Genomic DNA, 23,613 nt, shown 5'->3' with positions numbered 1-23,613 from the left:
GAGTGGAGATATATATATATATATATATACGTATAGCAGATTCACTTTGCTGCACAGCAGCAACTAACCTAACACTGTAAAGCAACTATACTGTAATAAAAGTTAACAAAAATAAAATAAAATAACGTGCATGTGGGAATGCCCAGATGGAGATGGAATACTGAAGGAGAAGCCAATGCAGAAAGTGTGATTTGGGGCATCGTCATCAGCATAAAAGTGGAGGTCTCCTTCAAGGGATGGCAATAGATGAGACATTCCAGAATGATCAAGCAGATGAAGAGGAAAGGACCAGGAACAAACCCAAGTGGACACCAGTCCTGAACAGGCAGGCAGAGGGGCAGGCAGGGTTGGGAAGAGATCAAAAGAGGCAATAAAGGTACCCAAGGGCAGAGATTATCAGCAGACAAAGGCTATGATGAACCGTGTACAGTTCTGCGAAGGCTAGGTTGAGCTCCAAGCAGAGTATGCATTCTAGCAGGGAGTGAAGGCAATAGTTCTGTATCACTAGGAGTTGAAGTGAGGGATCACCTGCAGTTAGTATTTGTCAAACGTATTAGAGTTTATAACCTGCTTTCATATCCCTTCCCTCCCTTGATCCCCATGGCAGCTCCATGTGGGAGATACTGTTGTTCCCTCATGAGGAAACTGAGGCTTAGAGAGGTTAAATGATTTGGCCAGAGCCACACAGTTAGGGAGTGGCAGAGCCAGCATCAAACAGAGACTTCCTGACACTAGACCCAGTGGTGTTTCCTCAACATCCTGATGCCCAGCAGGGAGGAAGCGGTGACAGTAAGTAAGTAGCCATGGGCTTCATTATTTTGTTTTGTTTTTAGTTTTGCTTTGTTTAGTGTCAGAGAGGTTTGAGCAGGTTTGTAGGCTGAAAGGAAGAATTTTGTCCTTCTGAAAAAGTTCTTAGCATTTTTTTTTTTTTTTTTGGTACGCGGGCCTCTCACTGTTATGGCCTCTCCCGTTGCGGAGCACAGGCTCCGGACGCGCAGGCTCCGCGGCATGTGGGATCTTCCCGGACCGGGGCACGAACCCGTGTCCCCTGCATCGGCAGGTGGACTCTCAACCACTGCGCCACTTCCAAAGGGAAGCCCTTAGCTTATTTTTTAAATATAATTTTTGAGGAAATAATTTCAAACTTACAGAAAAGTTGCAAGAAGAGTACATAGAACTCTCTTAGCTCCTTAAATCAGATTCTACAATTATTAACATTTACTATTTCCTCCCCTTCCTCTCCATTATCGTTATTCCTATTCTGATCATTCTGAGAGCAAGTTGCAGACATGATGCCACTTCACCCCTAAATAGTTCACTGTGTATTTCCTCAAAAACAAGTACATGGGCTTCGGTGGTGGCGCAGTGGTTGAGAGTCCACCTGCCGATGCAGGGGACGCGGGTTCGTGCCCCGGTCCGGGAAGATCCCACATGCCGCGGAGCGGCTGGGCCCGTGAGCCATGGCCGCTGAGCCTGCGCGTCCGGAGCCTGTGCTCCGCAACGGGAGAGGCCACAACAGTGAGAGGCCCGTGTACCGCAAAAAATAAATAAATAAATAAAATAATAATTGCCAAGTGGTATTCTACTCCCGTTATTCCATCTACATGTGTTAGTTGGCATTCTATGGTGAAGTGGAGCTTTCTTTTCTCCTTACATTCAGTTTCATATGTATTTATTTGTGTCGGTATAGATTCCTGTTTCATTCAATGAGTTGTAATCTATTATTTATTTTGATGCTTAAATTTGTCCCAGATTTGGTCAGTGGGCATTTCTTTAAGATGACTTCTGTGTCCTTCTGACACATCTCCATCATTCCTTTAGCACCTTTTTATTTCCCAACACTACAAAATGTTTCGGGTTCATCTTGTATTCTCCCTGGATAAGGGGTGGGAACCCTTGAGAGGCCAAGCATTAGGGGCATATGGCTGAGGTTATGCTGAGGCCACACCAAAGTCTCACCACAGGAACCTGCTGATGAGGATTTCCCTGCTAGCACAGCCATCCACTCCTCATGAATTCTCCCTGGGTCTTGTTTTCACTCTTTCAAGATTCAAAGTCCAGTTGGTAGCATTCCAGTTGGTTGGCTTAGGCCAACTGCCTACCCCTGGGCTGTGAAGAAGTGGGAGGGAGGATGAATGTCCTTCTCCAGCTGCCAGAAAGAGGGTAGAGCCTCAGCCTACCAGAGTTGTCCACAGTAGGGGTCTGTGTAGAAATAGAAAGATAATTTGAATACTGGGTGGCTAATAAGCCCTTCCCAAATATCTACTTCATAGCTGGGGAGATGGAGATACAGATGTAAGAAAAGGAAAAATTGGGAAATATTATGCAGTGAACAAGTGGTATGTGGCTAAATATTTAATGAAATCTCCCCAGGGGAAAAAAAATAGCCCTGGTTTACAGTGTTCGCCTACTTCTGTTGTGTAAAACTCCCACCATGGCCAATTTCATTACTGAGCACAGAGTTGGCAAGACATGTAGTAGCACACCGTGACATAGCATTTCAACTATACGGACACTATAGATGTAAACAACCTCAAGGGATAATGGGAAAATGCAGTAAAATAATTAGGAAGTGATGAATTTTGAGTTTTATCACCTTTGCTTTAATATAATTTATTTAGTTGTGAGTTTTTATGATTCAATTATTAATTAAAGCTGTGTTTAACAGCTGGAATGCACAATTCCAGAAAATTCCAAAATTGTCTCTCACGAGCCAGTATAAGGCCTCAGCATGCCACGGCACCAGGCTGTGTCTCAGTGTTTTTCTCTGATGGTGGGGAAAGTGTGCTTTTGTTCATTTATTCCTTACTTTGTATTATTTTTTAAGTGGTAGAATAAGGATTGTTTTAAAAAACTGTGTGTTTTCAAATAAGAATTTAATTAAAAAATAATAACTCCACAGAAACTTTGGCCCTTGTTTCTCTACCATTGGTTGAGAACAGTGTAAGCTGGCTTCCCAAACTCCAGTCACAACCTCCTCCAAATGATTCACACAAATGGATGCCAGACTATGATCTCTAAAATATAACTTTGGCTGCGTCACTCCTTTCCCAAAATCTTCAGTCACATCGAGTGCAAATTCTCTGGCAAGATTTGAGCTCTACTTCTTTTCCAAATGCCTTCCATTCCTCCAGCTCTTGTCAGGGATTTTTAAACACTTCCTTAGGTCCCATGTCCCACAGGTGTGTGTGTGTGCGTGTGTGTGTGTGTGTGTGTGTGTGTGTGTGTGTGTGTGTCTGCGTGCAGCTGAGGGCCTCTGGAGAGGACAAGATGTGGGGCTCCAGCCCCTGCTTCTATCACAGCAGCTCTGATTATATTTCACATGTTCCAGGTGAGATTTCATTTGGAGAAAAAAGCATTCTGCTGCTAAAAGCCAAACATTTGAAATGAACAATTTTAGTCCAACAATATGGCTCATCCCAGTTAAGCACTCTCAAATCTGTATGCTTTCTTTAGGCATCTCATTTGTTCACTTACTTCAAGTGATGGTTTATTGAGTACTTCCTATGTGCCAGGCACTGAGCATAAAGCAGTGGACAAGACAGACTCTCCCTCCTTGGGGGAGCTTACAGTTTAGAGGAGTGACAATAGATATTTGAAGAAACTCAGAAACAATGCCCTCACTCCTCTTTGAGGTTTATCTCAGAGGCCACAGATTTATAAAATCTTTTGATCTTCCTTTCCTACGACAGAAGAACTCCCTTCTCCATGTACACTTTTGTATATCAAGGATGTTTGTTGTTTTTCCTGTCCAGCATCCATTCCCTCACCTTCTGGTAGTAGTACCTGGAACAGTCTTTCAGAAACCATATCTCCCTCCCCCATCTCTCTCCCAGCTCACTGGGTTCCATTTGGTTTCCAGGAGTGGGAAGTGACCTAGGCCTGGCCAACTGGCAAATAGAATCCTCCTCAGCCACAGTGATTGGTTCAGGTCTGGCCACCCCTCTGCCTACAGTGATTGGTTTGAGATGGATAAATCATCCCAAATGGCCCATAGTGAATCCCAGACATGTGTAGGAGCTTCAGGAAACAGATGTTCCCTTTTCTGCTGAATTTAAGTCTGAAAATATTATAGACCCAGAATTTTTGGCAACAATCTTGCTATGCTGTGGAGAGTGAAGCTAACATGGAGGAAAGCAGAGCCAGATGAAGGAGAGGGATGGAATCCTTGTGATGCTGAATGCCTGGGTCAAGCCACAACTAAAGCCTGACCCCTGGATATTATTGTTCCTTAAGCCATATATTTCCCCTTTTGCCAAAGTAATTTTAAGTCAGGTTTTCTAAAAGAATGTTGAGTAATTTGTCATAGCAGAGCAGTTCTAACCTGGGCTCTCTAAAGCTATAAGCTGGTATTTCTCCGGCTCTGGCTGTGAAGGAGCCCCACTCTCTCTCGAGTTCTCCCCAGTAAGTTCATAAGTCCCCAGAAAACTCCTCACGTGTGGTCAGCAAGCTAATCCTCTGCCATTTCCTTCTGTCCCAGGAGGCTGGGGGTGGCCCCTTTTTCTGCAGAAGCTGTGAATCCTAACCCTGTCTCAGCGACCCAGCAAAACAGCTGAGAGCCCATATGAGGTCATAGATATCCTCACCCTCTTAAGGCACTTAAAGTCTGGGTCCAGGGAGCTGAGGTCACTGGTGCCCCATCCAAGGGCACAAAGGTGCTTTACCTGGTCGTTTTTCTTCATAGCTGCACTTACGGGGTGCTTGTCTTGTGCCAGGAACTATGCTGGGCATTCTACACTCATTCTCATATGTAATCCTCATAGCGACCTGAGGAGTGGAGGTAATTAGTGTATCCCCATTGCACAAGTAAGAAAACTGAAGCTCAGAAAGTTCAGTGAGAGAGCCAAGGATCCACGGTTAGTAAGTAACAGAACAGGGCTACCAGACACGTGAACTGCGGCCACTAGGGACGGAGGGGAGCTTTAGTGGGTAGGGGGACGAAGAAAGGACATTTGGGACTGTAGGAAGTTGAAACAGTCGCCTCGGAAGCTGCTTAGAGGTGAGATTGGGCGCCATCCCAAGGCCGGGCTGTGTGCCTCTCGGCGATCCCTGGGCCCCGGGATTTTCCGCGCGCAGGGAGTCTGGCTAGCCGAGTGGGGGCGGCAGGGGGCGGGGCTTCTCTGGGCTCGCCCCATGCCCAGGTGAGGCGCTGGCTACCCGGGCAGGAAGGGACGACGCCCCGCCTCAGTGCTCGCGAGGTGTAGGGTGCCCCGGCTGTCGGGTCAGGCTTGCTTGGGGACCGGGACTGGCCCGGCGGGCAGGGCCTTTGGCGGGGGCGGGGGTTTGGAGTGGAGGGAGAGCGTGCCGCGCCCTGCCCGGCCCAGGTGTCGTCTCCGGGGGCGGAGTTTGGGAACCGGGCCGTGGGAGATTCCCGGCCGGACTAGCTGGCGGTAGGCGAGGGACAGAAGCCTACGAGACAAGGCAGGGCCGGGCGGCGCGGGGAGTGCAGAGGGCAGGCAAAGGCGGGGGACCGCCAGCATGTTCTCCCGAAACCACCGGAGCCGGGTCACCGTAGCCAGGGGCTCTGCCCTGGAGATGGAGTTCAAACGCGGCCGCTTCCGACTCAGCCTCTTCTGCGACCCACCGGAGGTGAGAGACCCGCGTCCCTGCCTTCCCCTCCCCGGGCTCCCGCAGCCCGGGCCGCCTGGGCCTCCCGCCCCGCCCGCGCGCGCCGAGGGGCGGAGACGCCGCGGGTCTGGTACAAACTAGTAGTTGTTGACTTAAAAAGTCAGGCGCGGACCGTCTGCACGTTAATCGGACCGTGCCACCCCAGACATTACCTGGCCCAGTTGGGATGATTTGCCTCCGCCTGGAAAAACCTGGGGTTGGCTTCAATTTAAGGGGCCCTAGGCTCGATTCCCCAAATGTGCCTTACCCCGGTCCTTCACGGCATCCCGGAGCAAAGGGCGGTGTGCAACCAGGCGGGCTCTAACAGATTCCTGGCCTGGGCGCCCGCTCCTTCCCTGGTCTCCAGCCGCAACCCACAACCTGTCTCAACCGTCTGGGACAGCCTCCATCATCAATCCTGACTTCTCCGCCGGTCTGCCCCCTTCGCTGAAACCCTCCCCAGCTGCTCCTCTGTGGCTGGGAGAATCGGGAGTGAGGGGGTTCCTTATTAAAGATTTGGGATTACTTCCCGCACTCAAACTTTCAGCCTCCTTTCCTGGGGCCTAAGAGGAGTCCAGCCTCTACAGTTGCCTCCTCGGCCCACCACTCTACACGTTGCTCAGGTCTGAGCCTTACCTGTAACTCCCTAAAGAGGCTCAGGAGGGTCTGAAAGATGTGGGGCTGAGCTAGGACTGACAGGGCGAGTAGCTACACCAGAGGCTATCCCCAAGGTCAGCTCTCCTTTCCTGCTTGGCCTGGAAAGGGTTAAGTGAGAGGGCCTTCCTCACCCCTCCCTGCCGGGATTCCAGGCCTGGCTTATGCACTTTACCCTACAGCCTGCCCAGAACTGCACTTTACCCTACAGCCTGCCCAGAACAAAGGCTCTTTCACACCGGTGTCCCAGTGTCCCGGGCCTTCGTTGACTTTGAAGCTAGTGGGCCTCGGGGAGAGGACCTCTGTCGGGTCCAGCATAAGCAACGCCGCCTGGGGCCAGTGTGGGGGAGTGAGGGGCAGGCCCAGGGACCCGGAGGAGGGGCCTGTGAGCTGGGGCCGCCCCCGGGATAAGCCCAGCCTTTTGGGGGCCGTAGCGGAGGAGCCGGGGATAAGCCCGGCCTTTTGGGGGCCGTAGCGGAGGAGCCGGGGCGGAGCCGCTGGGACCCGGCGGAGCGGTATGTGACTCCGTGGGCCTGGGGTGGAGGGGGGTGGCAAAGCTGCAGCTGGCTGGGAATCGGGGCTGGTTTCCTGTCTGGAAGGGAAGGGGCCCGCAGAGGGGAGCGGGGGCAGCAGCAGCTAGGCACACCCCTGCCTTTCTCCCTCCGTCTCCTCCCTTCTGCTGGAAAAGCGAGGTAATTGTGAACCCAGGGTGGGGCGGGCTGGATGGGGGCCCCAAGTTGGAAGAGGTGGCCCTGGGGGTTGAGCCGCATTTACCCCTCTGTCCCACTCCCTGGGCTCACTCAATAAGGTCCTCACCGTTATCCTTCTTCTTCCTCAAACTAAGCCAGAACCCCTTTCAGAAAGCAACCTCCTGACAAACCCCACGACTCTGTAGAACCTGCATGAAGTGTCCCCTCCCTGCCCCCTTCCAGTTGTGCCTGCCCCTCACACCCTACCGCACACAGATTCTCTGTCCACCAGGCCAGGGATGTGGGCGGGGGCTGGGGAGGGGCCAGAGTCGGAATGAAAGAGCCTTTTTCTTCCACAGCTGGGAGAACAGCTGCCACCAAAGCAAGACTGGACACTCTGTGCCCAGAGTCCCCTCTGCAGCTGGCCTCCTCTCCGGGGACCCTGCTCATCCTCACCTCGCTTTCCTTTCCCTCCATGCCTGGCTCCCATCAGGGCCCTGGAACAGCGGTAGGCAAGGAAAGTTTGTCACAGCAGCCAGAGGGGTCTAACGGGAGTGCAAGAGGGACAGGGGCTGCCTCTGCCCTCTGTCCAAGAACTGCCCACCTCTTTCAAGACCAGGGGAGCAGCGGGAGGAATTGTGGGGCAGCGTGGTGCTTGCTCGCCCCACCCTTCTGAGGGGTCAACAAAGGAAGGGGCACCTGGGGGGGCACAGAGATGCAGGACAGATTGCACATCCTGGAGGACCTGAATATGCTCTACATCCGGCAGATGGCGCTCAGCCTGGAGGTAACGCCCCCACCCCTGGAGTGCACCTCCTCCACAGCATCCCAGCCCATCTCTGCTCTGCCCTTTCCTGCTGGGGCTGAGCAGGGAGAGCAGAGTCTGCTCCAAGTGGGGAGAGGGATAGGCGGTTCTGTAAGCCCTTCGTTGGGTGCTCCGTGTGGACCCAGGTTCAGTTCTGCCAATTAGAGTACTGTGTTGGCAACAGGGTCTTCACACCTATTTCTGGAAGCTCTGTGGTTTGGTGTGGATGTGTGTTCTGGGGCTGAGGGCTCCTTTTAGGTATGGGAAGAAGAGGGGAGTTCAATGTGAGAGGTTTGCAGGAAGGAGATGGTCTTACCAAAGAAGGGGAAGAGGACTCTAGGGCAGGATTCTGTGGCCCTGAAGATGGCAGGGAGCTGTTTATTCTTTTTTTTAAATAGATTTATTTTATTTTTTTAAAATTAGTTAGCTAATTAATTAATTTTTGGCTGCATTGGGTCTTTGTTGCTGCTCACTGGCTTTCTCTAGTTGTGGCGAGCGGGGGGTTACTCATCATTGCAGTGCACAGGCTTTTCTCATTGCTGTGGCTTCTCTTGTTGCGGAGCGTGGGCTCTAGGCACGCAGGCTTCAGTAGCTGTGGCACGCAGGCTCCAGAGCGCAGGCTCAGTAGTTGGGGCATACGGGCTTAGTTGCTCTGCGGCATGTGGGATCTTCCCAGACCAGGGGTTGAACCCGTGTCCCCTGCATTGGCAGGCAGATTCTTAACTACTGCGCCAACTGGGAAGTCCTTTTTTTTTTTTTTTTTTAGTTTTTGGCCGCACCCCACAGCATGTGCGATCTTAGTTCCCTGACCAGGGATCGAACCCACACCTCCTGCATTGGAAGGCAGAGTCTTAACCACTGGACTGCCGGGGATGTCCCTCATTTATTTATTCTTAATCACATTTATTGAACACCTACTATATGTCAGCTTCTTTCTAGATCTTGGGATACCTCAGTGAACAAAACAGGAAAGGTCCATTCTACTGGGGGAACAGACAAGAAGCATGCAAACTAATAATCTCACATAGTGAAATTATGATGAAAACGGGGGGGGGTGTAATAAAAATCGGGTGGGGGGGCAGCATTAGATGTAGGAGTCAGGGAAGGCCTCTGTGAGCTCTTTGAGCTGTGACCAGAAGGATATGAAGATATGTAAAGATGGGAGGAAGGGCTTTCCAGACAGAGGGCATAGTAAGGGCAAAAGGCTCTTAAATGAGGATGATGGTGATATGTTTGTGGAAGAAGGAGAGCCAGTGGGGCTGGAACATAATAGCTGGGGTCAAGCTGATGGGTGCGAGCCAGATTATGCAGGGCTTTGTAGTCCGTGACAAGGCATTTAGATTTTACTCTAAGTGTGATGTTGGCTCATGGAAGGGTTTTAAGCAGGGGGACAACTTATCTAATGTTTTAAAATGATGGCTGTTGTGTTTGAAAGGAATAGGCTAGGCAGGGGTGGGGGGTGGGAGGGAGAAGGGTTGGCCAGACGAATAGCAGAAGACCACCAGCTAGGAGGTCGTTATAGCCTTAGGGGAGTGAACCTGGTGGTATGGATTAAACGCTCTTGGTGGAGATAGGGAGAAGGGGGTGGATTTCAGATGATGGTGGTAGATCTGACAGGGCTTGCTGACGTACTGGACATGTGGGTGCGGCCAAGAGAGGGCTCCAGGATGACTCTCTGGTGTGTGGCTAAGCAACTGGGCGATGTGGTCATTTACTGAGATGGGGAAGAGAGAGGAAGCTGAGGAAGTGACTGCCTGAACCAGGCAGGGTGTTGCTGCTAAGGGAGGTCAGAGGCAGGACAGTAGAGAGTCCAGCTCAGAAGGGGAATTTATTGCACATGTGTTTGTACCCTCAACCGGGTCCCCACTCCCTAGATCATGATAGACATTATGAGTCAATCATGGCAGTCTTCACCAACAAATCCACGCATGGCCTCACAATCTTTCTCAGCTCAACCTTGGCATAAATTATGCAGGTTGTGTCCTTCATAAGGGCACTGCATAGTGGCAGGAGTCCTGGTCTGGTTTCAGGTGGTGTGAGGAGGGGACACCTTTATCTAATTTGTTTGCCTGGAGAGGATCATCTTTTTCTAAAATGGAGAAAGGTGCCCAAGGATCCCATTGGGACTCTGACACTACATATTGTCCTCTGTTGGCAATATGAAATAAAACCTATTTGCCATCCCTAGTCCTCTGCACTGTCCATGTTACTAGTTACATGTGGCTATTAACTTTAAAATTTAGTTAATTAAAATGAAATAAAATAAAAAATTTAGTTCCTTAATTACTCTAGCCACATTTCATGTGCTAGATGGCTGCTGAACATTTCCATCATTGCAGAAGATCTTATTGGCCATGGCTGGTCTAGGTATTTAAATGTTCGAATTCTGCATGCCTCCCCCTCCATGTAATTTTTCTTCATAGGAGCTCTGCCCAAGTTCTGGGGAAGAGGAGGGGGCTTAGATTTCACTTTGATCATCTCTCATTCAGTCTTGGGTTGGTTGAGGGTGCTGTGTTCCTTCTCCAGGAAGCTCAGCAGTTCCCCAACCCCCATCCCATTGATGTTTCAGGGATTAGCAAGAGAGGTAGTCGTGGAAGTGTAAATTCAAGAAGACTTTCTGGAGGAGGCAACTTAAGCTGCAATTAAAGGGAAGGTGGGAGTGCTGGGCCCAGGTAGGGGTTAGACTTTCCCATTTAATCCTCAAACAGTAGGAGGTGGAATTACCACGCCCTCCCACCCCCAGTTTACAAACAGAGGCTCCAGAGGTTAAGTTCTCATGGCTAGTCAAGTTCCTAAGCCAGGATTTGAACTTAGCCCTGGTGGAGATTCTAAAGGGAACATAAGGTGATGAGAAGCAGAGAGGGAAGTCAGAGATAGAAGGGAGTGGGAGGAACTGGAAAGGATGTCCAGAGAGGGCCTAATGTGTGCTGGGGCTTCTGCCCATGACTCATCCTCCTTCAGCCCCTTGATGTATACACTATCTCCCTCCCGTATGCACCCGGGCCAGGAGTCATCCTGGAGGGCAACTGCAACCCGGAGGGGCCCCCTGGCCTCCGGCAGCTCCGGAGCCTGGAGCCCTTTCTAGAGTGAGGCCGGTGCTCCCGGAGGTACCGTTCCTCCGCGACTAGGTCTCTGTGGTCAGCACCACCTGGAGCCTAACCGGGCCAATCGCACAGAGGGACTGAGGGACCGCCTGCGTCCCGGAGCCCCTCGGCCGCTCTCGCGGCAGTTGGTAGATGATGTCATCGGCTCTCTCTGCGGGCGGGGCGGCTCCCCGGACCAGGGACAATGCCCGCGTTGCGCCGCACGTGCAATGGACAGGGCTAGGGAAGAATTCGTGAGTGCTAGGGCCGGGACCAAAAGGCTAGTCAGGAGGTGGCCTGCGGACGCTGCTCGGCCCCACCCCCCTCACCTGTTTGGGGGTGTTTGTGGTAGAAGCTAGATGCAGAATGGGATAGGGGTTGGCAAGCAGCAAACCGTAGCAGAGGTGGGACCCTGGTGCAGGCAGTCATGGTGGGGGTAGGGGCAGCTGTGTAGTCTGAGAGGGCTTCCTGGTGGAGGCGGCATAGGTACCCGGTTGGCCTATTTCTGAAGGGTCAGGAAGGGAAATGTGGATAGTGAGGGTGATGAGATGAGGTGAGACGTGATGAAAGTCTGGCCCAGCTCAAGTAGGGAAGGAAGAATCAGCAGGGAGGCTGGACAAGGCAATTCCCGGAAGCAGGAATTTAGGGTGTTGAGGTCTTGGAGACTTGAAGGCTGGAGTCATCAGGAAAGAAGCAAGGGCACATAGTGTGGAAAAGAGCTGGTGTGAGGGGGAAGACAGGTTTTGGTTTTGTGCAGTCACACTCATCCTCCTCTTCCAACCCTGTGACTCCACTTGGCTTGCCTTCCGATTTGTACACTGTAATAGGGTTAGTCTTCCACCTCTTCTCTGAAGCCTTCCCCATCACCTCAGCCAGAAACAAATAGGGTCTGTTTCCCGTGAGTGTGTGTGTGCCATGACGTGGCACTTACGGAGCAGCCATTAACGTCTGCATCTCTCACCTCCCAGCTGGATCTCAAATATGGAGCTTCGGACAGCACAGGGATGCTCCAGTGTTATTGGGTGAATGCTACTGGGCTGAAGTAGCATCGTTAAAATAAGCACCCCGCCCCATGCATACCATATGCTGTGCATTGGGCATTGTGCTAAGTGCCTACTCACTCCTGACTTGCTTTACCTGTTTTCCCATCCCCATTCCTTGCCTCTGTCCTTACCTCCCAGACTCAGAGGGCCAGCAGATGGCAGGTGCCCAAATTTGGGGTGTGTACTGCATTCTCTGCAGCATGGATGAACACTGTAGGCGGTATGCTCCTTCTCCACTGACCCCTTGCCAACTAAATGTCCTCTCTCATCACTTGAGTCTTTGGGGTAAGCCAGGATGGCCTTTACTATCTGTGGCCATTCCCTTTAGGTGGTAGTTCTCAGCCTGGGCTGCACCTCAGAGTCACTTGGGGAATTTTCCAAAAAATGCACATGCCCCACTCGTAGAGATTCTTATTCTGCTACTCTGAGGTGGGGTCTCGTGATTTATTATTTTTTTTAACTCAGAAGATTTAATTTTTTAAAAGGTAACACAATTTCCAATAGTACAGTAGTAAAGGAGCATATATATAAAGTATCATAAATTGATTTTCCATTCCTGGCTCCCAGCCCCACAGCCACTACTATTTTATGCATGTCTATCGATATGTATATGCATATATATATATATATATATATATATATATATATATATCGTGTACAAATGGTAGCATGCTGTTCTTTCTTTTCTCACTTCATATACTTTGAAGATTGCTTCATTTTTGCACATGTCTATCTTACTCTTTAATGTCTGCAATAGTCCATATTTCATGGTATAGATGTGCTATAACTTATTTAACCAATGCCCTATTGAAGGACTTTTAATTTTGGTGTTTTAAAATGATGCTGCAATGAATATGGCTCTGCCCACAAGTGTAACTATATCTGTAGGATAAACTCCTAGATGTTGGATAGCTGGATCAAAGGATATGTGAATTTGTAGGTTTTACAGATTTTTCCAAATTGCGCTCAAAAGAGGCTGAAAAAAATTTATACTCCTAGAGGGAGTATAAATTTTAACAAAGTCTCTCTGGTTATTTGTGGGCTGCTGAGGTTGAGACTCAACCCTTGACCTTTAGTTGCCTGAAACATAAGTTTCTTGTCAGTTTCTCGTGGACCACAGTCCACCTGGGAATGAAGGGTGCTTCAACCTGTCCCCCAATTGACGTTTCCTTCTCATCCTTATCCCCACTCTGGCTAGGACACAGAGTTGCAAAGAAAGCTAGACCATGAGATCCGGATGAGGGAAGGGACCTGCAAGCTGCTGGCGGCCTGCTCCCAGCGAGAGCAGGCTCTGGAAGCCACCAAGAGCCTGCTAGTGTGCAACAGCCGCATCCTCAGCTACATGGGCGAGCTGCAGCGGCGCAAGGAGGCGCAGGTGCTGAGGAAGACAGGCCGGCGGTGAGCAGGGGGGAAGCGAGGCTTTATGGGAGTAGTGGCGCAGTGTGTGTGTTTATGGAGTATGGAGTATGGAGCACCCTGAAGATGACTTCCTGGTGAAGACTTACCAGGGTCCTAGAAGACACCTTGGTGTTTTACCACCACAGTGTGCTGCCCAGAGGTGCACTAGTGAGTTGCAAGACACTGGCTCAGGAAAGCCAGTGTATCTGGTGAAAGGCTGGCAGTCTGAGGAGTAGTCATGCAAAAGTGCTAATTTGCTAAGCCCTGCCTGTGATCTGATGAGTCTGGCTGGCTGGCTTCTGGAAAGCTAATTTTCTCATAGCTGGTTCACCAAATGGCCAATTTGCTAAATGACCAATTTACTGTAACTGACCATAGTTCATTGCACCTGGGGTTTGCCTCATTAGAGTCAGGGATTGGGAAAAGAAATAATAATAAAAAAAAAATTTGAGGGAAAGCCTACCCACTCACATAAATTAGATTGTGCACTAAAAGGACTCCACTCTTGGATGTGAAACACAACCTACACTGGCATTAGACTGCTGATCTGACAAATCTGTAGTGAAATGGTTGAGGCGATGCTCTGGTAAAACTAAAATGTGGGAAAAAGTATTTGGCAAATTGATCGTTCTGAGAACTGACCATTTTTGGTGAACTGGTCATTTGGAAAACTGGCTTCTGGCAAAGTAACCTGCTTGATCCCACAAGGCTGAGTGGGGAGAAGGTCCAGGCCCCTCACCGACATAGTGTCATCCCAGCTCATCCATGAAGGCTGACACAAGGAGAGGTTGCCAGGAGGCCTCCAGAGTGCACCCATGAAGACACCAGGGGAAGGCTGCTCCATAAAGTTAAACGAAGAGCAAGCAGGCATGGGGACACCTTCTACTGTGAGTTTGCTGTCTCTTAAGAGGCGGCCATTGACAGGCTCTGCCCTGCCCAAGTCCCCACACAGCCCATACAGTGTGATCTGAGGTGCACCCCAAGTCCCTGGCAGCTAAACACATTGCCATCAATGCCACATCATTTAGTTTAAGGCTAAGTCACTAATTTCATTATAATGAATTATAAATTAGTATGGATAAGCTGGCCATCACCTTAGGAGAGGGACACAAGCTCGGTGAGTCCTAATGATGGGCGGGGAGGGGAGGAAGGCCGATGTCCCCCCTGCGGGGGGGGGACTGGGGAACTTGGGGCACTGGGAAGGTTCGGCCCATCTAGCCAGAAGGGTAGAGGAGAAATCAAAGCTGAGGGGGAGGATGGAGAGAGATTTGCAGTAAATGGAACACAAATGTTCCCTACTTGGGTTCCTGATTTTCTGACTGATCCAGTACCCTCCTTTATTGAAGTGATGAGATGGTGGAGAAAAGCAGCCTCCTTTGTTGTTAAAAACAAAGCCTGCAAACTCCTCCAAGCCTGGGGGTTAATGGAGAAGAGTCCTTAAAAGGGAGTCTCTCTCTGTGGGCACCTGTGTCCTCAAGCCCCACTTCTCCCTGGCAGGAGTCTGGGGAGGTGGTCAGGAAGGGTGCTTGTGCGGAGGGTGGCCTGAGCTTGTACTGTGTGTGTGAGCTAAGAGCCTCTAACATTCCCAAGCCCAGCAACCTCCTGGGTTCAACTGACAACTCTCCCTAACAGTCCTTCAGCCCTGCCATGTCAGCCTGGCTGGGACCTGGCAGCTGGGTCCTGGGCCAGGGGTGTCCTAGAGCCCTTGGGAACCAGAGCCAGGGGGAATAGTGTCAAGAGGCCAGGCTAGGACATTGTGATTTGCCCACAGGCCTTCTGACAGTGGGCCGCCCGCTGAGCGCTCCCCCTGCCGTGGCCAGGTCTGCATTTCTGGTAAGAAGCACAACTACCCCAGCTGTTGGCATTCTTTGCCCAATGATAAGATCTCCTGCCCCATCTCAACATCTATTCCTATCCGTCTGCCCCTTAGATCTCCGGATTCCACTCATGTGGAAGGACACAGAATATTTCAAGAACAAAGGCGGTGAGTTCCACACACGTGGGACAAATTTAAGGGAGTGACCCTGAGATTGGAGGTCCCTGTGGGGCACATCTTTACCAGTTTTGCTCTCTGTCCCCAGACCTGCACCGTTGGGCTGTGTTCTTGCTGCTGCAGATAGGGGAACACATTCAGGACACGGAGATGATCCTGGTGGACAGGACCCTCACAGACATCTCCTTTCAGAACAACGTGCTCTTGTGAGTATGAGTACCTCATCCCTATGGCTCCCACCTTTCTCTACTCTGCTCGAATCCTTGGATGAGGTAGCCACAGGGGAGGGGAGGGAGAGGAGAGGGAGGAAGGGAGATGGGCCTTCCCTGTGGAGCTGTCCTGTACTTGCATGACATCCATCCTCCACCACAGCACTTCCCCAGACCATCCTCCTGTCCTCTCTTCCTCCCATATTCCTATAGTGCCGAGGCAGGGCCAGACTTTGAACTGCGGCTGGAGCTGTATGGGGCCTGCGTGGAAGAGGAGGGGGCCCTGGCTGGAGCCCCCAAGAGGCTTGCCACCAAACTCAGCAGCTCGCTGGGCCGCTCCTCGGGGAGGCGTGTGCGGGCATCTCTGGAGACAGCTGGGGGCTCAGGGAGCAGTCCCATCTTGCTCCCCACCCCGGCTGTTGGGTAAGGCCCTGTATTCCCCCACTGCCCTCAGCTGGCCACAGGTGACCTCTGAGCTGTGTTGAGCATGCAGAACTTATTTTGCACTGCTGCCAGGACATGCAGACAGATATGAATAAGCAGTGGTCACATAGCTGGGAGGCACTCTGGCTTGTACCACAGGGCTTGTACCCCAAGCCAACTGAGAAGAGCAGTAGGAATGCAGGAAGAGCTAGGCTCTGGGGTCATCACTTTTTGGCAGCAGCAAATACATCTTACGTGGATAGAACAGAGTGCCCCTGGTTGAAGCAGGGTAGCCTGGGTCCTGTGGTGTTGCCTACAGGAACCTGGAGGCACCTAGTGGAACCACTGGGTCTCTGAGCAGCAGTTTGAAAGCCTTCCAGGTAATGAAGAGAATGCTTATTTTGGAGACAGATATAGATTCAAATTCCAACTCTAAGCTATATTTATGGGCAGATATCTTAACCTCTTTAAGCCTCAAGCTGCCTCAGGGCTGTTGTGGGAACACAGTGGGATAACATATTTAAAGCACAGGCCCCGGCACTTAGCAGGAGCGCAGTAAATGTTCCAACCCCTGTGGGGGAGGCAAGCTAGTTTTCTGTGGGGCAGCCTGAACAATGGGGCAGACCTGCTCAGCTTACAGCTCCTGCCATCCAACATGGCCCTCATTAGGCTCCTGCCCACTTCTCTGTCCTGTAGTGGTCCTCGTTACCACCTCTTGGCTCATACCACACTCACCCTGGCAGCAGTGCAAGATGGGTTCCGCACACATGACCTGACCCTCGCCAGTCATGGTGAGTATGTGTGTATGTGGGGGATGCTGGATGGTGAGAAGAGGGGCCGTTGGATGGTCCCCTTCACATTCCCCACCCTCACCCTGCGCTTCCTCCTACCCCAGAGGAGAACCCCGCCTGGCTGCCCCTTTATGGTAGCGTGTGTTGCCGTCTGGTGGCTCAGCCTTTCTGCATGACTCAGCCTACTGCAAGTGGTACCCTCAGGGTGCAGGTGAGGGGCCCTGAGGAGTGGAAGGGAACAGGGAGAAGGCAGAGGAAAGCCAGATGACCCAGGAATCAAAGAACTATTGAAAAAGCAAGATCTGGGTGGAGGAAGGAGGGGCATGGCAAGACGAGAGGAGGGTGGGCAGAAAGGAGCAGTTTCTCTGTGGGGGGCTGGGAAGAAGGGTGTTGGGGGTGTGATTCCCCTAGGAAACCTTGAGTCATTTATGCAGCAAACTGGGGAGCTGCAGGACTGGGTGCGAGTGCATGGAGTCTTGAAAGGCACAAACCTCTTCTGTTACCGGCAACCTGAAGACACAGACACTGGGGAGGAGCCGCTGTTTACTATTGCGATCAACAAGGTGATGAATCCCTGGTGGTGAAGCCACCCAGGTGGCAGGGTTCGGGAGCCTCTCCATCAGGCCCCAGGAGGGTGGGCACAGACCTCAAAGGGATCAAAGCTAGCCTCCTGTTCCAAACAGCACCACACCCAGCTTCAGGGCCAGGGTTGTTGGGACCATATTCTCCCCAACCAGCATCACTGGAAAATGATCGTCCCTTCTACTCACCAACCTTAGACCCTGCCAAGTCTCAGAGAGGGTTCTATAGCCAGTTTAGGACTTTTCATCCTCCTTCCATCTTTCCCCTCAGGTTCAATCTGCATCTCCCTCACCGTTTCCTGGTTTTCTCTCCCAACCCAAGTCCAAGGACCTTCTTTGTTTCCTAGCCCTTTTGCTAGCATTCCTGCTGACTTATGAAAGTACCGAGGGACCTCAGGCCTCGGCATTCCTGTTCCTGCCTGCCTCCTTGCCTTCCCTGCCTCGCTCAACCCCTCCTTCCCTGTCTCCGTCTGCTCCTCTTTTCCTAAGGACGACCTGTCTCGTCCCCTTCCTTTCCTGCTATTTCTTTCCACTCTGGTCAGTAAGAGGCAAATGAGAGGGCTTCTTGAAGGCCCCACAAGCTCCTCCTTCTAAGGCAGGGATGACCAAGCCTGCCTGATGTCACTGCTGACTTCTGTGACCAAGGTGAAGGTGGTGGAAGCAGATCCTGTCTTTCTCCTGCAGGAGACTCGAGTCCGGGCAGGGGAGCTGGACCAGGCAGCGGGCCGGCCCTTCACCCTGAGCATCAGTAACCAGTATGCGGAGGATGAGGTGACACACACCCTTCAGGCAGAGAGTCGGGGAGCCCTGCAGAGCTGGATGGAAGCTCTGTGGCAGCTTTTCTTTGACATGAGTAAGAGGAGGGGGGGCTGAATTGAACCTTCAGGAGGGACTGTGGATCGTTACTTTTACCAGAGGCCTCTGTTTCAAGAATGTGTGGAAAGGAATGTAGCAGGGGAGAGGGTAGCCTGGCCCTCTCACAGTCCTCCCCCTACCCACCCCAATCAATGCCCTCCCTGCAGGCCAGTGGAAGCAGTGCTGCGATGAAATAATGAAAATTGAAACCCCTGCTCCTCGGAAACCACCCCAAGTACTGGCCAAGCAGGGGTCCTTGTACCATGAGATGGGTGAGTGAAAGTGCACTCTGGGATCCTGATGGGAATTTGGGTCGAGGGCTTCAAGGGAACCCAGATAATGGAGACAGAGAGAAAGCACACTTCGGGCTAAGGCAGAGCTCTGGGGACCCAAGTCCCACCCAGCATTCCTTTCCCTTCTCCAACTCTTCTTAAAACCACCTCCACCAAAGTTCACAACAAAAACCCACAGAACCAGATGCATTTCATGGATTTTTTTCCCGTAATTTCTTCTTTTCTGTCTCCCTTTCTGCATGTGGATTCCTGTCTCCTCCTCTGACCCTTCACTTGCCTGGCACTGCTTTCATTTTCCTCCTCTTTCTTGGCTTCTTCACCTACTTCTGCCCACCCTCCTCTCCCTGTCTACCCTGTCACCCCATATCCCAGTCTTATCAGAACCTGTGACTCCAGGGGGCCCAAGTGAGGGGCTGCTCCTGCAGGATAATGCAATCTCAGCTGAGATCCAGGCTTGGCTTTCCTCCTACAGTGACAGGTGATGCTCAGGGCTGAGTAGGTCTGGGGCCTAAGCTCTGACTAGCCCCCTCCCCTCAATCCCTTCCCGGTGCCACAGCTATTGAGCCGCTGGATGACATCGCAGCGGTGACAGACATCCTGGCCCAGCGGGAGGGCACGAGGCTGGAGACGCCCCCACCCTGGCTAGCAGTGTTTACAGACCAGACTGCCCTGTCTGGCCCCTGCTCGCCTGCTTCAGTGGCCCCAACCCCAGCCCAGACCCATTCCCTGCCCTGGGGGAGACCCCGAACATTATCCCTGGATGCTGTCCCCCCAGACCACTCCCCTGGGGCTTCTCACTCGGTTGCCCCTCTACCCCCGAAGCGGTCCCCACAGTCCAGAGGCCTCTGCAGCAAAGGCCCACCCGACACTTGGCTCCAGTCCCCAGTGTGAGATGGTGCACTGGCAACAGGATCTGGTCAGAAGAGGAGATGAGCTGTGTGCAGTTGGGCTCTGGATTCGGCGCTCTTTGTAGCAGCTTGGCCAGCTTGGCCTCCCCTTCCTCTGCTGGACTGGGGATAGGCTGGGGAGGGGGAGCAGAAGCCCCTTTTAAGCTGTGGTTGCCATGGTGCTGAGGGACTCATTCCCAGGGCTGGCTGGGACCCCCTAAGCCCTTCCTGGGAGAAAACTGGAACCAACCCTGCCCTACCTCCCTGCACTAACCAGCTTTGAGGATGGCACTGAAGAGCCCTGGGAGGGAACGCACCTCCCTTGTGACTCCCACATTGACCATTAAAGTTATTTAACATCAGCCTTCACCTGGTTCTTGAGGACAGGTTGCTTCTTGGCTTGGTCTGGACCTGTCACATCCCCTCATCCCTGGAGCTTAGTTCACTAGTTGTGAAGTATGACTATGATACTGAGTAACCAGACAAGGGCTGGGTGGAGGCGGGTACTTTATAAATACCACAGGGGAAACGGAGGGCTGCTTTTCTCTCACATGCTGCTGAATCTCAGAATCTCGGCGAGGTCATAGCCAGTCACAGCAAAGGAGCTGCCTGCAGGATCACAGAATCGGGCACCACACACCTGGGTGTCGGGTACACACTCTCCATGACAGTGCTCCACCTGGGAGAGAGGAGAGCTGCTCAGGGCCTGCTGCCTCATGCTTGGGTCCTCATTCCACTCCCCTTCCCATTCCACAAGACACACCTCAATGTAGCCACCCTCTGGGCTTCTGCTTAGCTTCCAGATGTGTACAAAGGTGTCCTCAGCCGCAGAGAGTAGCTATAAAAAAAAAGGCAGGGAGGACCAGTGGGAGTCAGAACGTGCTGACAGGGGACTGGTGTAGGCTGTAGAGCCCAGTCCAGGTGCCTGAGGAGGGGCCGACACTGAGTGGCAGAGATAAGCCTGTGGAGTTCCTCTCAACATCCCAGCACCAGGAACAAGGGTATGTAGGGACAGAGGAGGAGACTGACCTTGCCCACCTCAGGAGCCAGATCCAGGGCACAGATGGCCCGGGCGTGGGCGTCGATCTGGACATGTAGAGTTCCTGTACTGGCTTCATACAGACGCACTTGCCCGTTTCCATAGCCTGCTGCTATGGTCCCCTGCCACAGCTGCACAGAAGGGCACGGGACCCTGCAAGAGTGATACCCTACTTTGATTTCCCAGACCCAAGCCTACTCCCCACCCGGAAGCTACCTCAGGAAGGCCTCAGCCCCCTTCCGCCTCACCTACCCGAATCCTGGAATTCGGGTCAATAATTTGAATTCAGGCCCTGACTGCCAGACACACAGCAAGCCTGAGTCATCTGCTGTCACCATGTCAGCCACGCAGTCCTGAGGGGAAAGGCAGGATCAGCCCTTCCCTTTCTCCCCTGCTGGGTCCTGTATACAGGGCAGCAGGGGAAGGGAAGCAGTATTTGCATCTTTGCCTCTCCAGGGAAAGGGCAAGATGTGAAGCCATCACTGGCTGGAGGGGTCCCCTGGAGGCATAAAATGCTTTCCTTGTATTCTTTATAGTCTCACTCCCTACCCTGACCCCAACACACACACCATGTGTTTGGGTATATAATTGTCCTCATTGGATGGATGATGAAACTGAGGCCATAGTGTTAGGACCTTCTGGAGGTCTTGCAGTGAGCCAGCCACAGTCATGACTAGACTCTGGGCCTCTTGACAACCCCTAAACCCAGGCAGCCAACATAGCCCATGGGCCCAGCTCTGTGCCAGGTGCGGTGTAACATAGGAATTAGATGATACATACCCTGTTTTCAAGAGGTTTACAATCCAACTGGGGAGACAAGAGTTGTCTGAGGGCAGTATCAATTCAGGGTTCAGCTAAGGGAGATCAGCGGGAGCTGGAATAGGGGGAAGGCTTCCTGGAGAGGATAGCACTGGAGGTGGGCCTGAACTTACCGAAGTTCAGAGAAGGAAGCCACACATGTCAGAGCTGGAAAGTATCTCAGAAACCATCTGTCCCAACTCTTCCATTCACACCAGTATTGTAAAGTGTGAGTGAACTATTAAATGCCACGTAAATGTAAAGTATCTCAGGCTTCATCACTGGAACTGAGGTTGCTAAAGCCTAGGAAAGTGCGGCAATTTGCCCAAAGTCATCCAGCTGCCTCGTGGCAGAGCCACGGCTGGAACCCAGGTCCCGTGCCTCCCAAGGTGGGGAGGCCCCCAGATTCACTGGAACAGTAGGGGGAATCCACTCACCTGTCCCTGGGCAGGCTCGGTGGCAATGTCTGTGACTGGTGTCTGGTGCCCAGCCAGCTCTTCACTCAGTACAATGTTGGGACCCTTGGCTGGGATGTCAAAAACCAGTACCCGGCCTGACCACATTCCTGCAGAACCAGTGCTGCACTGATGGCTTCCTGATCCTCCCAGGTCTCCAGCCACCACACTCAGCACTCCCTCCATCCCAGAAACCTTAGTAACAAACCCACCTCTCACTGCTCCAACAGCCCCACCCCTACCTTCACTACCCTTTTCCTATCCCACCCTGCCCCTATGAACCCCACCATGGCTTTTTGGAGTCTCTCAGATCCCCCTTCACTCCCACCCTTCCCTCTAACACTGCACAATTTCCTCAGACCTTTGGCATCCTCCTGGCCAAAGGCTATACCCCTATACCTCAGCACCCCCCAACGCCCTGCCCTTGGCCCCCTCACCCACACAGATGAAGTGGCCACTGGCAGCAATTCCTCGGGCAAACACAGCCTGCACTGAGAGGGGAAAATGATTAGAAATAGCGTCTCCCCTAACCCCAGCAAACCCTCCCTACCCCCACGCAACCCACTCAGTCCTGCAGGTACCTAGAGAGGCATCTCCAGCATCCAGTGCATGCCAATAGACCATGACGGAGCCATCAGACTCATACATCTGGAAGACCAAGGCAAGGATGGGGTCATGACGCAGCTGACCTTTGCTGAGCTCTGTGCTGATTACTCCACATACTCATGTTAGCCTTAGCCCATCTAATCCTCAAAACCACCCTGGGAGGTAGGCACTACTTCTATCTCCATTTAACAGAGGAGGACACTGGGGCTCTGAGAAGTTAACTGAATTGCCCAAGGTCATACAACTTATAAAAGGGCAGATACTGGAGACGGCACTTGAGAACTGGAAAACAAGGAAGGCATGAAGATGAGAAATAAGGAAGAGGGGGCTAAGCATTTGAACAGCTTGGAAATGTTTAGAAATAAATGGGGTAAGGTCTAGGGGCCTTGGAGAGAAGTAGAGAAGACCCTAGTGGGGGAGGGCAGGAAGGTCCTCTTCTTACTTGTATTCCTCGATGTGAGGTGAGTACCAGCAATACTCGGAAAGGGAGGACACACCAGTGGACCTAGAGGGAGATGAATCAGAGTAGGAAGAAGTGGTCAGAGCAGGGGAATGAGGACTCAAAAGTGTGGAAATTCAGATGGTTAGGGAAGGCCTGTTCCTTGAGGTTTGGAGAGGAAGAACTGGTTTAGGGTTGGGTTCAGTAACACCACTCCTAACTCCACGCCTCACCTGGGTGATAAGTGGGGGGCTTACTCCAGCGCCCTCCTTAGCTTGGAGTTGGCGCTGGGCCAAGGGCACACCCTCAGGAGCAGCGCTGAGAAGCTGGGCGCTGGGTCCATGGACTACTCCAAAATGTGTGAGGTTGCGGCCGGGCAGCTGCAGCACACTGAGGTTGTTGCACAGGGCGGCGGCTGAGCCTCGAAGGGGGATGGAGCGCTCCCGGCGGAACATCCTTGGGGAGAGACGCCCGAATCACAGGCGCGCGGAAGACAGACGACAGCGAAGATTCCTGTGGGGGCTGGGAGGTGGGAGTGGGTGCTGTCACGAGGCACTGGGAGAGACCCCTGAGATTGGGTAGTGATGTGAATGAGGGCCTCGAGGATGGTGATGGGGGATCACATGGCGTGGGAAGGGTATTTTGGAGCAGGCAAGGGGAACCCTAGGGCTGAGTCATGAGGCGACAGGGGTTCCCAGAGGAGGAATTGCGGTGGCCCAGGACTCAGTGGCCCCAAGAGCCCGAGCCAAGGCGGGATGAAGTAGGGTAGCCCCCAGGCCCTTCCTCCCTCGCCCTGGCTCCCCGAAGCCCCCGGACCAGGTCAGAGTTCACACCAGCAGCTTGCCGGACACGAGAAGCGTCCCGTCCCTCCGAATCCGCCGCCACCATAGAGACGACGCACGTACGCACGGCCGTTGGGTGGGGCGAGCAACCCAAACGTGCAGCGCGCAGCGCTGCTGCCAGGT

General features: G+C 52.4%; 2 protein-coding genes and 1 long non-coding RNA gene across 8 annotated transcripts; 1 reads left to right on the top strand and 2 right to left on the bottom strand.

Moving 5' to 3' along the window:
- Positions 1–1,530: 1,530 nt before the first annotated feature.
- Positions 1,531–5,905, bottom strand: LOC113616012 (uncharacterized). Its single transcript, XR_003431178.1, has 3 exons — positions 5,781–5,905; positions 4,665–4,767; positions 1,531–2,202 (listed from the first exon to the last, which is right to left on the bottom strand). It is a non-coding gene; the product is annotated as an uncharacterized LOC113616012 (long non-coding RNA).
- Positions 4,914–19,675, top strand: RTKN (rhotekin). Of its 4 annotated transcripts, none has more exons than XM_027099141.1 (12): positions 4,914–5,589; positions 13,080–13,279; positions 15,051–15,112; positions 15,210–15,263; positions 15,361–15,478; positions 15,695–15,904; positions 16,601–16,695; positions 16,800–16,906; positions 17,130–17,258; positions 17,961–18,129; positions 18,299–18,403; positions 18,981–19,675. In XM_027099141.1, exons 1-12 carry the CDS (start codon positions 5,479–5,481, stop codon positions 19,313–19,315), a joined length of 1,695 nt encoding a protein of 564 aa, XP_026954942.1. In that variant the 5' UTR covers positions 4,914–5,478; the 3' UTR covers positions 19,316–19,675. The 4 variants fall into 4 exon arrangements, with proteins under 4 accessions (XP_026954942.1, XP_026954944.1, XP_026954945.1 ...); XM_027099143.1 differs by lacking the exon at positions 4,914–5,589 and adding an exon at positions 5,902–6,776; XM_027099144.1 differs by lacking the exon at positions 4,914–5,589 and adding an exon at positions 6,807–6,953.
- On the bottom strand, positions 19,329–23,567 carry WDR54 (WD repeat domain 54). Of its 3 annotated transcripts, XM_027099146.1 has the most exons (11): positions 23,482–23,567; positions 22,882–23,170; positions 22,652–22,714; positions 22,185–22,251; positions 22,041–22,094; positions 21,586–21,713; positions 20,603–20,703; positions 20,341–20,503; positions 20,075–20,149; positions 19,830–19,990; positions 19,329–19,445 (listed from the first exon to the last, which is right to left on the bottom strand). In XM_027099146.1, exons 2-10 carry the CDS (start codon positions 23,101–23,103, stop codon positions 19,859–19,861), a joined length of 1,005 nt encoding a protein of 334 aa, XP_026954947.1. In that variant the 5' UTR covers positions 23,104–23,170; positions 23,482–23,567; the 3' UTR covers positions 19,329–19,445; positions 19,830–19,858. The 3 variants fall into 3 exon arrangements, with proteins under 3 accessions (XP_026954947.1, XP_026954946.1, XP_026954948.1); XM_027099145.1 differs by lacking the exon at positions 19,329–19,445 and having other exon boundaries at positions 19,802–19,990; XM_027099147.1 differs by lacking the exon at positions 19,329–19,445 and having other exon boundaries at positions 19,802–19,990; positions 20,350–20,503.
- Positions 23,568–23,613: the final 46 nt, after the last annotated feature.

This window comes from Aethalodelphis obliquidens, unplaced genomic scaffold, assembly GCF_003676395.1.
Source record: "Aethalodelphis obliquidens isolate GAN/ISIS:26980383/991018 unplaced genomic scaffold, ASM367639v1 scaffold128, whole genome shotgun sequence".
Taxonomy (NCBI): domain Eukaryota; kingdom Metazoa; phylum Chordata; class Mammalia; order Artiodactyla; family Delphinidae; genus Aethalodelphis; species Aethalodelphis obliquidens.
This window is presented reverse-complemented; position numbering and strand designations above follow the sequence as displayed.

Bases quoted from the DNA above. Each gene is read 5' to 3' on its own strand.
- RTKN (XM_027099141.1), top strand. From the start codon at position 5,479: ATGTTCTCCCGAAACCACCGGAGCCGGGTCACCGTAGCCAGGGGCTCT. The intron at 15,264-15,360 runs GTGAGTTCCACA...CTCTGTCCCCAG, and splicing joins ATATTTCAAGAACAAAGGCG to ACCTGCACCGTTGGGCTGTG. The intron at 18,404-18,980 runs GTGAGTGAAAGT...CCGGTGCCACAG, and splicing joins GTCCTTGTACCATGAGATGG to CTATTGAGCCGCTGGATGAC.
- WDR54 (XM_027099146.1), bottom strand. From the start codon at position 23,103: ATGTTCCGCCGGGAGCGCTCCATCCCCCTTCGAGGCTCAGCCGCCGCC. The intron at 22,715-22,881 runs GTGAGGCGTGGA...ATCTCCCTCTAG, and splicing joins GCCCCCCACTTATCACCCAG to GTCCACTGGTGTGTCCTCCC. The intron at 21,714-22,040 runs GTGAGGGGGCCA...CTGGTTCTGCAG, and splicing joins TGGCCACTTCATCTGTGTGG to GAATGTGGTCAGGCCGGGTA.